General features: G+C 33.4%; 1 protein-coding gene across 1 annotated transcript; it reads right to left on the reverse strand.

Moving 5' to 3' along the window:
- Positions 1-5,219: 5,219 nt before the first annotated feature.
- LOC128185469 (uncharacterized) lies at positions 5,220-13,087 on the reverse strand. The gene is made up of 2 exons (XM_052855058.1): positions 7,719-13,087; positions 5,220-5,675 (listed from the first exon to the last, which is right to left on the reverse strand). Exons 1-2 carry the CDS (start codon positions 13,080-13,082, stop codon positions 5,220-5,222), a joined length of 5,820 nt encoding a protein of 1,939 aa, XP_052711018.1. The 5' UTR covers positions 13,083-13,087.
- Positions 13,088-13,225: the final 138 nt, after the last annotated feature.

Here is a 13,225-nt window from a genome sequence, read left to right on the forward strand (position 1 = left end):
AGTGAGATTTTCATAATGAATGCATATATTTTACAACTTCTTTATATCATTTATTCAGGCTATTTTTATTTTCACAATTTCCAAAAGTTATTTTAAGGCCCGTTTTGATAACAGCGTGCTTTCTGAAAACCTTTGTTTAAACGATCTGTGATAAGTAGATATCAGTTGACGGAGTAGAAATCGTGTTATCTTTGTTCATTTATGAAACTTAAACAAGATGGATAAGTTTTATTTTCGATTTGATACTAACTGTGGTCTTTGTGTTGATTTGGTAATGGAAAGTGCATACTTTTTAAGTGTTTATAATATTAGTGATTTATTTTCTCTATATATGAACATCGTGTCTAAGTTTAGTTTTAGTCGATGATGCCAGGTAACAAATCTCTTCTGACCAATAAAATATTGTCACAAGCTGATAAGATAGCAGTTTGAATTCATATACATATTTTAAGAGAAGTAAAACTAATACTATTATATGAAAGTTATTGATAACAAGTTTAGATAAATCTGGGGGAAAAAAAATAAATCTGTTAGATAAAGTTTAGAAAAAAATCTTATCTCAGACTTACTATTCATAAATAATTATTTTGAGGCTTTTATGAGCCTAAAGTTGCTTTAGTTTATATGAAAAGACGACGATCTGATTAAAAAATAACTGTTATTCCTTATTTTGAATTAAAAATTGTATTAGATGGGTACAAATAGATTTTAATATAATATATTTACTAATAAATTATACAGACTTTATCCTGCGTGAAAATGAAGATTTCCCGTGTTTGTCTTAGAAATATGTTTTAAAAAATCGCTTTAAATTTTCTTTCAAAGGTACAATATCATCAAGACATAGAATAGAATTTATAAACAGTGGGTCTATGTTTGTCTGTAAACGAATTTGAAAAAGAAATCAGTATATACTCTTAAAGTTCAAATAAAACATAGAATGAAAAAGTGTATCTGAACGCAGTAGGCCAAAACACACACTAATAACATTTAAAACGACTTTTTAAATTAATCTTTCTAAAATATATTAATTTCGAAAGCAAATGAAAGAAGCAGCTCATTAATTTGATGATGCTGACTTTATAATTTTACTACGTTGAAGAGAAAATGTTTGATTAGAATTAACACATTTAAACTATCTGGGAGTACTCAATGGCAAACAAGTAAGCTTATTTTAGTTTAAAATACACTTTCTGTTGTGATTTTTTAAATTCCCTCCTTACTTTGTATGGATTGATTTTTAACTACAAGCTTTCTCGAATTGCGATGGCAATTAAAAATAAGCAGGTATAATAATATTATTGTTTCGAGTATATATTTAGCAATGATCGTATTATAGTTCAAGAATCATTGTTTATTATATTCCAAATGTTGATTTGTGGATCTTTTTTTTCAATGTATAGCCGTTTTTTTTTCAACATATATTTAACAACTGTTTTAAAGGTTCTTAATATCATTTTTAGATATTTTAGATGTCGATAAAATGTTTTCTTATTAATTTTTTCCCGGTGTTTATTATTTGTGACAACCACATGCAACTGTGACATCAAGAGAACTGACTTTACTTCATTTAAGGTGGCCGACTTCAGTTAAATAAAATTGAATTGAACATATGATTTTTTTTAAATCAAATGGATTGGACACAAGTTCTAAATAACTTAGGTAATCTTCGCCTAACAATGAATTTTATAAATATTGTCATTTATATATAAAAATAATATAATTATTCATAAATAGACAGTCTGCTGCATAAAATATTACATTGTAAATTTAAACATTTTTGAGAAGCGACTACATTTACTGAAGGAAATTTGTATAGTCTCAAAAATTACAGTATTTGTCAAAGAAGCATCCATAATTGTAGTAAATGTGCATCAATGTAATGCGCATAGGTTATTAATTAAAGAATGCTTTTACATACTTTTTACAGACAAAAAACAAATGATATGCATCTTCAACAAAGCCACATGAAAAGTTTGGATAGGCTATTAAATTGCCGCGGAATAAATCAGAGTTAAAAATACAGTTGTATCTCAATCGTGTGCGAGTTGTGTTTAAACATCGTTTTCCAATGGAAAGATATTTCTGAGGCATTACCATATATTTTAAATATTATGATAGAGGGCACCTCCCTTGTGTTAAGAGTAAGAACATTCCATCTTCTGACAATATCAGGAATAAATAATTTATTAAATAGTTTTTATCTTAATTTCGGAGCAGAATTATTACGAGATCTCCTAGTTGGTTGTGTAACCTGAAACATCTTGTATCAGTTAAAATGTTTTGTATATAAGTACATATGGGTACTGTATTAGTGTGCATCTGGTACTTAGTTATTATTTTAGCTATATTTCTTTTATTTTCCAAAGGTCCCTTACCTGTTTGAAAATATAATGAGTTTCTTGAAACAATACTCGTGGTGCCCGGTTACAATTCTTGCGGCATTTTATTGAAACTTTTCCAGTTTTTTATGTCTATTTTTGTGCAGCCAGCCCAAACTTTAACAGCACATTCTCATTGTGATCTCATAAAAGATACAAAAATGTGTTATAGAATAACCATTGAAACAGAAATTTTACCTAATCAAGTAACCACAGTTTTTTTTAAAAATGTTATCATATTGTTCTAACAAACCTAAGTTTCAAAATAACTGTATACGAGGATGTTTGTGTTCAGTTACATATTTTCATTGAAAATGTTCAAAAAGTAAATTAGGAAAATGTACAATTTTAAAGGAGAGAGAGAGAGAGAGGAGAGAGAGAGAGAGAGACTCTGATTCATATTATATATGATGCATGCAATAGATAACATTAAAATTCACACAAAGACTTTAATAGCTTGCCTTAACCGAAGGTTCAGGTGAGTAAAATACACTTCTTAAAACGTTAATTGGTATTTGATGACATACGAAAAGAACCCCCCGATTTATTTTTAAAAAATGTGTTAGTCACAGTCGGAGTGCGTGGTTGCTTAAATTGATGTTGGTGCAAAAGCAAAAAACAATTGTTTCCTATGTCACATTGAGTACCTTGACTACACAGGTTTAGTTTTCTAGCAACAAATGTTATATTATAACATCATTTGATAATTTCAGCAATTATATCACTAAAAAGGCAACATTTTTATCATATCTCTGAATTGAATGAAATCCTGTCCTGAAGAAAAAGTAATGACAAATCAAACCATTTTTATTGGAATTAACACAATGTTTACACATTCTAGATACATGCTTGAATGAATATCTCTAACGTATTAATACCACTTTAATTTCTATAATAGATAAAAATAATAATCCACCTTAACTTTTACAGGGCAATGATGAGCTTATAAATCATATTTATCTACCTCAGTCTTATCATATCTGTTTCTCTTTCTATGAGAAACGTTGTACAGTGGATAAAGTGTTAACGTCAAACGACTACGTCCATTGGGAAGAATTATTCTTTTATGCCACATAGCTTATTGACTTTTGGTCCCAGGATTGCAAGTCTGTTTCTTTGTCTTTGTGCTGCACAAATTAGGCGACAGCAGGTTGAAGCTCCGTTCCACTACTCCTCCCGATTCCCTGTACTTGGTCGAGAATATTCATCTTGTATTTGATAAAACCTTTTTAGAACAACTTCATAGGTCTCTTGATTCTCATCGAATACAGGATAGTCTTTCACAGTCCTTGTCTGGACATCTACGTGCTTTGAGTGTTGTCGTCTTTTACATTAATTATCTCACATTCGGATCCCTTGTTTCAAGATTAATAGGCTTCTAAATGGAGCTCTGACAATGCAAAAAGTACACAATGAAAAGCCTCGTGTTCCTCTTTCTGAAAAATAAAATGGATATGAAAAAATACGCAGCGACTACAAAGTATGCTCAAAAATTGTTTTCATTTATGTATGTTTTAGAAAGCCTTACCTTCAACAAACAGAAGACACCCCCAGGATCTCCCCGGACCTTAACGTCTTTTGAAACGACATCCTTCTAACTACATAGCCACTTTTTCACTTTGACTGAAATTGTAGCACAGTGTCTTAAGGACTCCAATGTTTTGAATATCCAAAGTCTTCTATTATCTGCCGTCACCCACTTTTCCCCTTTCCTAACCACACTAATTTTTGGGATATCTTTGATGCGGCATCGTTCGAGGAGAATATCATCAACAGTCTCTCCAATAGAGCGCCCTCTATGTTTGGATGCTCCATTAAAACAGTTTGCAATTGAAGTCTGGCTGAAATATATTTCAGAAGGAGCTAGTCGTAATTCAGGCATATTGATTTCTATCATTAGTATGGTCTACCTGTACATGCATTTAAATAGCATGATATCAGGCTATTTTTATCCTGCACAGTTTTCCAGAAACTATTTTTGACTCATTTCGGACGTCATTTCATTTTCAGAAATGATTGTTAAAGTAAAGTGTGTATATGTAAAGCGATAAGCTGTGTTATCTTTGTACCTTATAATGCAAACTCAGTTAGTTTTACTTTCGGTTCCCATTCAAAACTTACTGAAATAGATAATACATTTATTTTGTATCAAGCAGGAATTTTAGATTTTTACATAGTATAATACTGTTTCTTCGATATGCAAACATAACAAAATATCAAAATGAAACAATAGCGTTTTCGAAATATACAAACAATACTAAAAACTACTTTGCTAAATAAGTTTTTATAAACATGATGAAACACATAAAAATTTATACGATACATTTGAAGCAGTATTTGTTGATATAAAATAACTCCGAACAACATCTTAAAAGAAAAAAAACCCCGCTTTTAATATAACAATGAGAACTTTCAATTAATATATTAGCTGAATGTTACAATTTGCTCTTCATAATATTCATTTTTGTAAGAACATGGTCTCGAATTTGGTCAATATTTTTTTTATTATTATTTAACTCGTTAAATAGTATGAGTTTGTTCTTATTATTTGATGTTTCGTTTGAGCAGAAGTTAAGTTTAAAGATTATGCCTCGTCAGAAGAGTAATCCTCATATCTTGAGTTTTTTCTGTCACATGGTTGTTCCCCTTGTCCAGTTCTATTGTTTTCTTCTCACTTAATACTACTTTAACAAGACTTTTCTAAATCTATTAAGCACAAATATGAATCAGCAGCACCTTTTCGTCAAGAACTCAGATTGCCTTTGCTTTTTTTTGTAGTGTCTTTTTGTAAGACACAAAACTTGGTTGTTTCCATGGATTCGATTCCTGAATCAAATTTCATCTCATTAGATTGGCAGAAAGAAAGTCACTTGTAAGATTAAAAGAAGGTGAAAGCATTTTCTGATCTTTTGTAAATGTTGGAGATGAATCGGCGTTACTCCTAACATCAGATTCGCATTTCCGATAACTTGAATATCTGCCTAGAGACTGTTGTTCTGTTTGTCCAGTACTCGGATAACTGTCGTGTTTCATGGTACTTATACAATCTTTCTTTGATGTGCTTTTGCGCGAATATCCAGCAGCTGTATCCCTTTCATCATATGTAGGACACTTCTCTTTGCTTGTAGCTACAGTATTTTTCTTCAAGAGACTAGAACCAGAATTGTTGTCAGATTGGGGTTTCAAATGATGATATCTGGTTTCAGCGATCTGATCCTCTTTTTCGGTATAAGGGTATTCCATTTCAGTATCCTTTTTGTGCAGGTTTGTACCAGTTACAGACCCTGAAACGTACTACTACACCACACGCTCGCTGCACGCTCGCTAAACGGTTCACACGAAACGCTGAACGGTTTACACGAAACGCTGCACGCTTTGCCCGAAACGCTAAACGATTTACACGAAACGCTGAACGGTTTACACGAAACGATTCTCGCACGAAACGATTTATCGCTTTTCACACGCTTTGGACATGCTTTTATTCTGATCGATTCGGGTCCTCTCGGATTTTTACCCCGACTCTGTTAGTAAGAATTAATTTTAAGAAAACACGATATAATAGAAATAATGATATTAGAAACATATATGTACATAAGTATTGAATTGATTAATTAAATTAATTTGGTACTAATATTTAAAGCAAAAAAATTATTTATTTACAGAATTAGCCAAAAATACTACTTCTTTAAACATATTTATTGCTCAAAAGAAATATCCACGATTCTTATTAGTGCCGTTAATAATAAAAATTCCAGAGAAAAAAGTTACCGTTACACAATATTTAATACCAAAAAAAATCCGTATGATTACAATACAAACTGAAATCGGTTTTTCAGTATTCGGTGGGATTTGTTTTTTCTTCTCACATTAGTGTTTTTATTGGTTTAAGAGAATACGTTGTAAAAGTACTAACCAGTAATTATTTACATTGATAATTTTGAAAGTTATGTAAAATAAAATTAGTCACATAAGTTAGAAAAATGCTATAAAACCGATTAATTTTTTTCTTATGTCGTATCATTCGCGTAAATAAATGTTCCGTACATAAAATCACAGAAAAAAATAAATCGATTAAACAATAAAGAAAGTTGTCATTACTATTTCGGATTTCGGAAAGAACAAAAAATAAAAATGATTAAAATTTTTCTCTCAATATTCGTATACATAACCGGCGTCCCGCATAACGTCGTAAAATGTATCTATCATAATCTATTTGAATTAAGTACCATGCATATAGATTCCCATAATAATTAATTGCATGTGTACATTTTAGGAAAGTTTCAGTGTGTTAATTACTTGTTGTTTTCCGTTATCAGTGTTTAAATCAATAAAATAATAACTTGTGACATATTTTTAATCGGGATTCAGAAGAATTTACTTCCCGTATTTCATAGAAATGAACAGTATATTTTCTTCCTATGTTTACATTTAATTTTGTTTAAATTAATGTTAAATAATCTATCATTTAAATTGTGTGCATCATCGAATACTGATTCCAATTCAATTCAATTCAATTTTCAATTCAGTTTATTTCGCTCACACCATGGAATGGTACATGAGGTCAATCATTATATACAGTTCAAAAGTCAGAGGTACATTGTATAAAGGAATAGATAAGTAGTAGATAAATAGTAAATAAGCATAAATATACAATATATACAATGAAGATAGGAAAAGTGTAATAATGGAGGACAGACTATTATATAAAACTGTATATTTTGATAATAAAATAACATAATTTTTTCCGATTCCGACTACCTTGAAGTCATTAAATTTCTATTGGCTATTGACAAAAGAAGAGACGCGTGACCATCCAATGAAAACGAATACACAGAGTTTGATTGACAGGTTCATCCAGGTGCAGGTCTTACCCGATGTCCGAGGTTATGTGTGCTGGTCGTACACAGCCGAATAGTCTCAGTAACTAGTCTTCTTTCAATACGTGTACTTTTCTTTTGTTTGTTAAAAATTATTCAATTTTGTAAAAAGATAAGTATATTATTTCTTATAGTCTTTTTTCACTAGAATATCTACAAAGGTGTTTTGCCAATCCCAAACAGTTTAAAGTAATGTTTAACACGAGCGCTATTTTGAAACAATTAAATTGTCACAGAGTTCCGAATGAAATCTGATGAACGTTTCACACGGTTCTCACACGCTTTGCCCGAAACGATTTACACGCTTTGCCCGAAACGCTGCACGCTTTGCACGAAACGCTAAACAGTTTACACAAAACGCTTCACGATTCACATGAAACGCTAAACGGTTTATACGAAACGTTTCTCGCACGAAAGCCACACGCATTTTTGGTGTAGTAGTGCGTTTCAGGGTCTGTACCTCTTCAGTACCAGGAATTGTATGATGTTTTGTGATTGTATTTTTTCTCTCTGGGAGACTAACAAAGGTTGGTTTGATTGATTGAATTTCCCTCTCTTGTTTCTCACGTGATGAGTGGCGGACAGTTCTTCGACTAGGGATATAATAAGGGTCTATTGATGGGATTTGATCTTTTTCTGAAGTTTTGGTGAATTCCCTAGATTTATTCCCATTTTCAGATGATAATGTACAACAACTAGTCTCTGTTCTACCTGCTTTTTTGCTTCCTTCTTTTCCATAGCATTGGTTTTGTTTGGTGGCATATTTGTCAGTTTTTTCTGAAATGTTTTTCCTGGATCCTACGTCTGTATCCTTTCTTTGAGAATGACGAGTTTGGTCTGTGCCTTTAGCCGCATATTCTTTATCCAGAGGAATAGAAGAAGTTAACTTGTTAGATTTGGTTCTAAATTCAAGTGTTCTATCTGATGGTTGCCACAAACTTCGGGAACTCGTTAAATAGTATGAGTTTGTTCTTGTTATTTGATGTTTAGTTGGAGCTGAGGTTATGCCATAAGATTGTGCCTCCTCAGAAGAGTAGTCCTCATATCTGGAGTTTTTTCTGTCACATGGCTGTTCTACTTGTCCAGTTCCATCGTTTTCATCTTGCTTAATACTTCTTAAACAAGAGTTTTCTGAATCTGTTTCGCGCAAATATGAATCAGCAGCATCGTTTCTGTGAGAAATAAGATTGCCTTTGCCCTTAAGCTTATTGGTATCTTCATTGTCTATGGCACAAAACGAGGTTGATTCCATGGATTTGATTTCTGAACCTAATTCATCACTAGTAGGAAAAAAAGAAAGCGGAAGCGGTTTTTTATTTTCTCGAAATGTTTGAGATGAATCCGCATTACTCGTAGCATCAGGTTTGCATTTCTGATAACTTGAATATCTGCCTAGAGACTGTTGTTCTGTTTGTCCAGTTCTCGGATAACTGTCGTGTTTCATGGTACTTATACAATCTTTCTTTGATGTGCTTTTGCACGAATATCCAGCAGCTGTATCCCTTTCATCATATGTAGGACACTTCTCTTTGCTTGTAGCTACAGTATTTTTCTTCAAGAGACTAGAACCAGAATTGTTGTCAGATTGGGGTTTCAAATGATGATATCTGGTTTCAGCGATCTGATCCTCTTTTTCGGTGTAAGGGTTATCCATTTCAGCGTCTTTCTTGCGCAGGTTTGTACAAATTACCTCTTCAGTACCAGAAATTGTATGATGTTTTGTGATTGTATTTTTTCTCTCTGGGGGACTAACAAAGGTTGGATTGATCGATTGAATTTTCCTCTCTTGTTTCTCACGTGATGAGTGGCGGACAGTTCTTGGACTAGGGATATAATAAGAGTCCATTGATGGGATTTGATCTTTTTCTGAAGTTTTGGTGAATTCCCTAGATTTATTCCCATTTTCAGATGATAATGTACAACAAATAGTCTCTGTTCTATGTGTCTTTTCGCTTCTTTCTTTTCCATAGCATTGGTTTTGTTTGGTGTCATTTTCGTCAGGTTTTTCTGAAATGTTTTTCCTGGATCCTACGTCTGTATCCTTTCTTTGAGAATGACGAGTTTGGTCTGTGCCTTTAGCCGCATATTCTTTATCCAGAGGAATAGGAGAAGTTAACTTGTTAGATTTGGTTCTAAATTCAAGTGTTCTATCTGATGGTTGCCACAAACTTCGGGAACTCGTTAAATGGTATGAGTTTGTTCTTGTTATTTGATGTTTAGTTGGAGCTGAGGTTATGTCATAAGATTGTGCCTCCTCAGAAGAGTATTCCTCATATCTGGAGTTTTTTCTGTCACATGGCTGTTCTACTTGTCCAGTTCCATCGTTTTCATCTTGCTTAATACTTCTTAAACAAGAGTTTTCTGAATCTGTTTCGCGTAAATATGAATCAGCAGCATCGTTTCTGTAAGAAATAAGATTGCCTTTGCTTATATTTGTAGCTTCATTGTCTATGGCACAAAACGAGGTTGATTCCATGGATTTGATTTCTGAACCTAATTCATCACTCGTAGGAAAAAAAGAAAGCGGAAGCGGTTTTTTATTTTCTCGAAATGCTTGAGATGAATCTGCATTACTCGAAGCATCAGATTCGCATTTCTGATAACTTGAATATCTGCCTAGAGACTGTTGTTCTGTTTGTCCAGTTCTCGGATAACTGTCGTGTTTCATGGTACTTACACAATCTTTCTTTGATGTGCTTTTGCGCGAATATCCAGCAGCTGTATCCCTTTCATCATAGGTAGGACACTTCTCTTTGCTTGTAGCTACAGTATTTTTCTTCAAGAGACTAGAACCAGAATTGTTGTTAGATTGGGGTTTCAAATGATGATATCTGGTTTCAGCGATCTGATCCTCTTTTTCGGTATAAGGGTAATCAATTTCAGCATCTCTTTTGCGCAGGTTTGTACCAGTTACCTCTTCAGTACCAGAAATTGTGTGATGTTTTGTGATTGTATTTTTTCTCTCTGGGGGACTAACAAAGGTTGGATTGATCGATTGAACTTCCCTCTCTTGTTTCTCACGTGATGAGTGGCGGACAGTTCTTGGACTAGGGATATAATAAGAGTCTATTGATGGGATTTGATCTTTTTCTGAAGTTTTGGTGAATTCCCTAGATTTATTCCCATTTTCAGATGATAATGTACAACAACTAGTCTCTGTTCTACCTGCTTTTTTGCTTCCTTCTTTTCCATAGCACTGGTTTTGTTTCGTGGCATTTTCGTAAGTTTTTTCTGAAATGTTTTTCCTGGATCCTACGTCTGTATCCTTTCTTTGAGAATGACGAGTTTGGTCTGTGCCTTTAGCCGCATATTCTTTATCCAGAGGAATAGAAGAAGTTAACTTGTTAGATTTGGTTCTAAATTCAAGTGTTTTTTCTGATGGTTGCCACAAACTTCGGGAACTCGTTAAATGGTATGAGTTTGTTCTTGTTATTTGATGTTTAGTTGGAGCTGAGGTTATGTCATAAGATTGTGCCTCATCAGAAGAGTATTCCTCATATCTGGAGTTTTTTCTGTCACATGGCTGTTCTACTTGTCCAGTTCTATCGTTTTCATCTTGCTTAATACTTCTTAAACAAGAGTTTTCTGAATCTGTTTCGCGCAAATATGAATCAGCAGCATCGTTTCTGTGAGAAATAAGATTGCCTTTGCTTATATTTGTAGCTTCATTGTCTATGGCACAAAACCAGGTTGATTTCATGGATTTGATTTCTGAACCTAATTTATCACTCGTAGGAAAAAAAGAAAGCGGAAGCGTTTTTTTATCTTCTGTAAATGTTTGAGATGAATCTGCATTACTCGTAGCATCAGGTTTGCATTTCTGATAACTTGAATATCTGCCTAGCGTCTGTTGTTCTGTTTGTTCAGTTCTCGGGTAACTGTCGTGTTTCACGGTACTTATAAAGTCTTTCTCTGGTTTGTTTTTGTGGAAGAATCTTGCAACTTTATCCTTTTCCTCAGAAAAGACGCCCTTTTCTCTGCTTAAAGCTACAGTATTCTTCTTCAATAGATTAGAACTAGAGGCGATGGCAGATTGGGGTTTTAAATCATGATATCTGGTATCAGGGATCTGATCTTCGTTTACTTTGATAGGGTAATTCATTTCAGTATCTTTTTTGCGTCGTAGGGTTATACTAGATATATTTTCTTTGTGAGGACTAGTTACATGTAGATGCTCGGCAATTGTACTTGTCATTTTTTTCTCTGCTGGGTAAACAAAGGTTGGTTTGATCGATTGGTTTTTTGTCTCATACATGTCCCTTGATGGTCGGCAAACATCTCTGAGACTAGATGTATAAAAAGAATTCCCCGTTTGGTTTGGATGTTCAGCTAGAGTTCTGATTAATTCTTCGGACTGAATATCATTTTCTGATGTATATCCACTAAAACTAGCTTCTTTGCTTTCTGACTTTACGCTTTTTACAGTTCCATAATATTGATCATGTTGGGTGGTATTTACGTAAGTTTTTTCCGAAATGTTTTTGCTCGATCTTACCCCAGCTTTATCTTTGCTTTGATAATGAAGAGCTTGTCCTATGCTTGTAGTCGTATTTTCATTATCCAGAGGACTGAAAGAGATTGATTTGTTTGATTCGGTTCCTGACTCAAGTTTTATATCCGATGGTTGCCACAATCCTTTGGTACTCATTGCATGGTACGAATTTGTCGGTGTTATTTGATGTTTATTAGTAGCTGGAGTCAAAGCTGCATCTTTTTCTTCAAAATATTTTTTTTCTGAAACTTTAGCTGTATTTTCATTTTCTAAAAATCTGGGAGTGACTGGGCTGCTGGATTGGGTTGCTATATTGAGTTCTTTACCTGACATTTCCCAGAAACTTCCTAAGCTTGTAAAAATGTTAGAGTCTGCTGATGTACTTTGATCCGTAGCTTGAATCGTATTTGAATCTTTGCATTTCTTGGGAACATTAGTACTGTGTTCCTGAAAATAAAGACCAATGTTGAAAGAACTTTGGGGGTTTTTTGCTTCAATAAACCTGTCCTGTTTGAAAGTACTGGGACACGTTTTCTTCTGAAAAATGTCATTCGAAAATGTACAAGACTCATCCTTTTCTTGATCACAAATATCCTGTTCTTTGCTAGTATCGTGGTTTTCCTGAGGAGTTAAAAATGTTTGTTTGTCTGAACAAGCCACATAATTAAGTTCTCTCTCTGAAGTTCGACATTCATTTTGGAGACTCATGAAGTAATTAACTGTTGTTTTGTATTGGTTTTTACTTGAAAAAGGAGCTTCATCCGTGTATTTCCAAACTAATTCAATATCATTTTCGCTCAACGCATCCTCTGCTATTGGAGATCTGATGGTTTCTGTTGAACATTCCATTTCTAAATGATATTTTTTTGAAACTGAATCTAATGATGTTCCTTCTTGAGATTCCAGGTCCAAAGATTTAGCGTATGGTTTAATTGCACACTCACTTTTATCTGTTACATGTATATTTGAAATTCTGAACCTCCAAAGATACCCTCCTTCATTTCCCCTCACTCGAATGCTTCTTAAAACGCATTTTTTTCTTGCAAGAATGCGGCGTGTATTTGCATTTTCAACAACAATTTTTTCGCATTCTCCAAGGATTTGAAGGTTCTTGAAAACCCATAACCGTCTGTTGTCAGCGGTTACCCACAAGCCTCTTTTTTCCACTACTTTAATAGTTGGAAGATCAGTTACTTTGCACTTCCCCAATAAAATATCATCTAATGTTTCTCCAATTAGTTTATTTCCATGTGGCGTATAGTTGCCAAAGTGATTTGAAATACTATCCTGACTAAAGAATATTTCAGACGGTGATAAACTCACTAAAACCATTGTGCAGTCGGAGATCCTTTTTTGTAAACTGTTGAAAAAAGAAAATATAATTCAAGGAAATGAGGCGTCCATTTTGTGAACTAAATTTAAAAACGAAAGAAGGTTTTCCTAGAATGATTGCCTAGTAAATTTCCATGAACGAT

The sequence above is a fragment of the Crassostrea angulata genome, chromosome 5, assembly GCF_025612915.1.
Source record: "Crassostrea angulata isolate pt1a10 chromosome 5, ASM2561291v2, whole genome shotgun sequence".
Lineage (NCBI taxonomy): Eukaryota > Metazoa > Mollusca > Bivalvia > Ostreida > Ostreidae > Magallana > Magallana angulata.

Bases quoted from the DNA above. Each gene is read 5' to 3' on its own strand.
- LOC128185469 (XM_052855058.1), bottom strand. From the start codon at position 13,082: ATGGTTTTAGTGAGTTTATCACCGTCTGAAATATTCTTTAGTCAGGAT. The intron at 5,676-7,718 runs GTACAGACCCTG...GTGGTGTAGTAG, and splicing joins CAATTCCTGGTACTGAAGAG to TACGTTTCAGGGTCTGTAAC.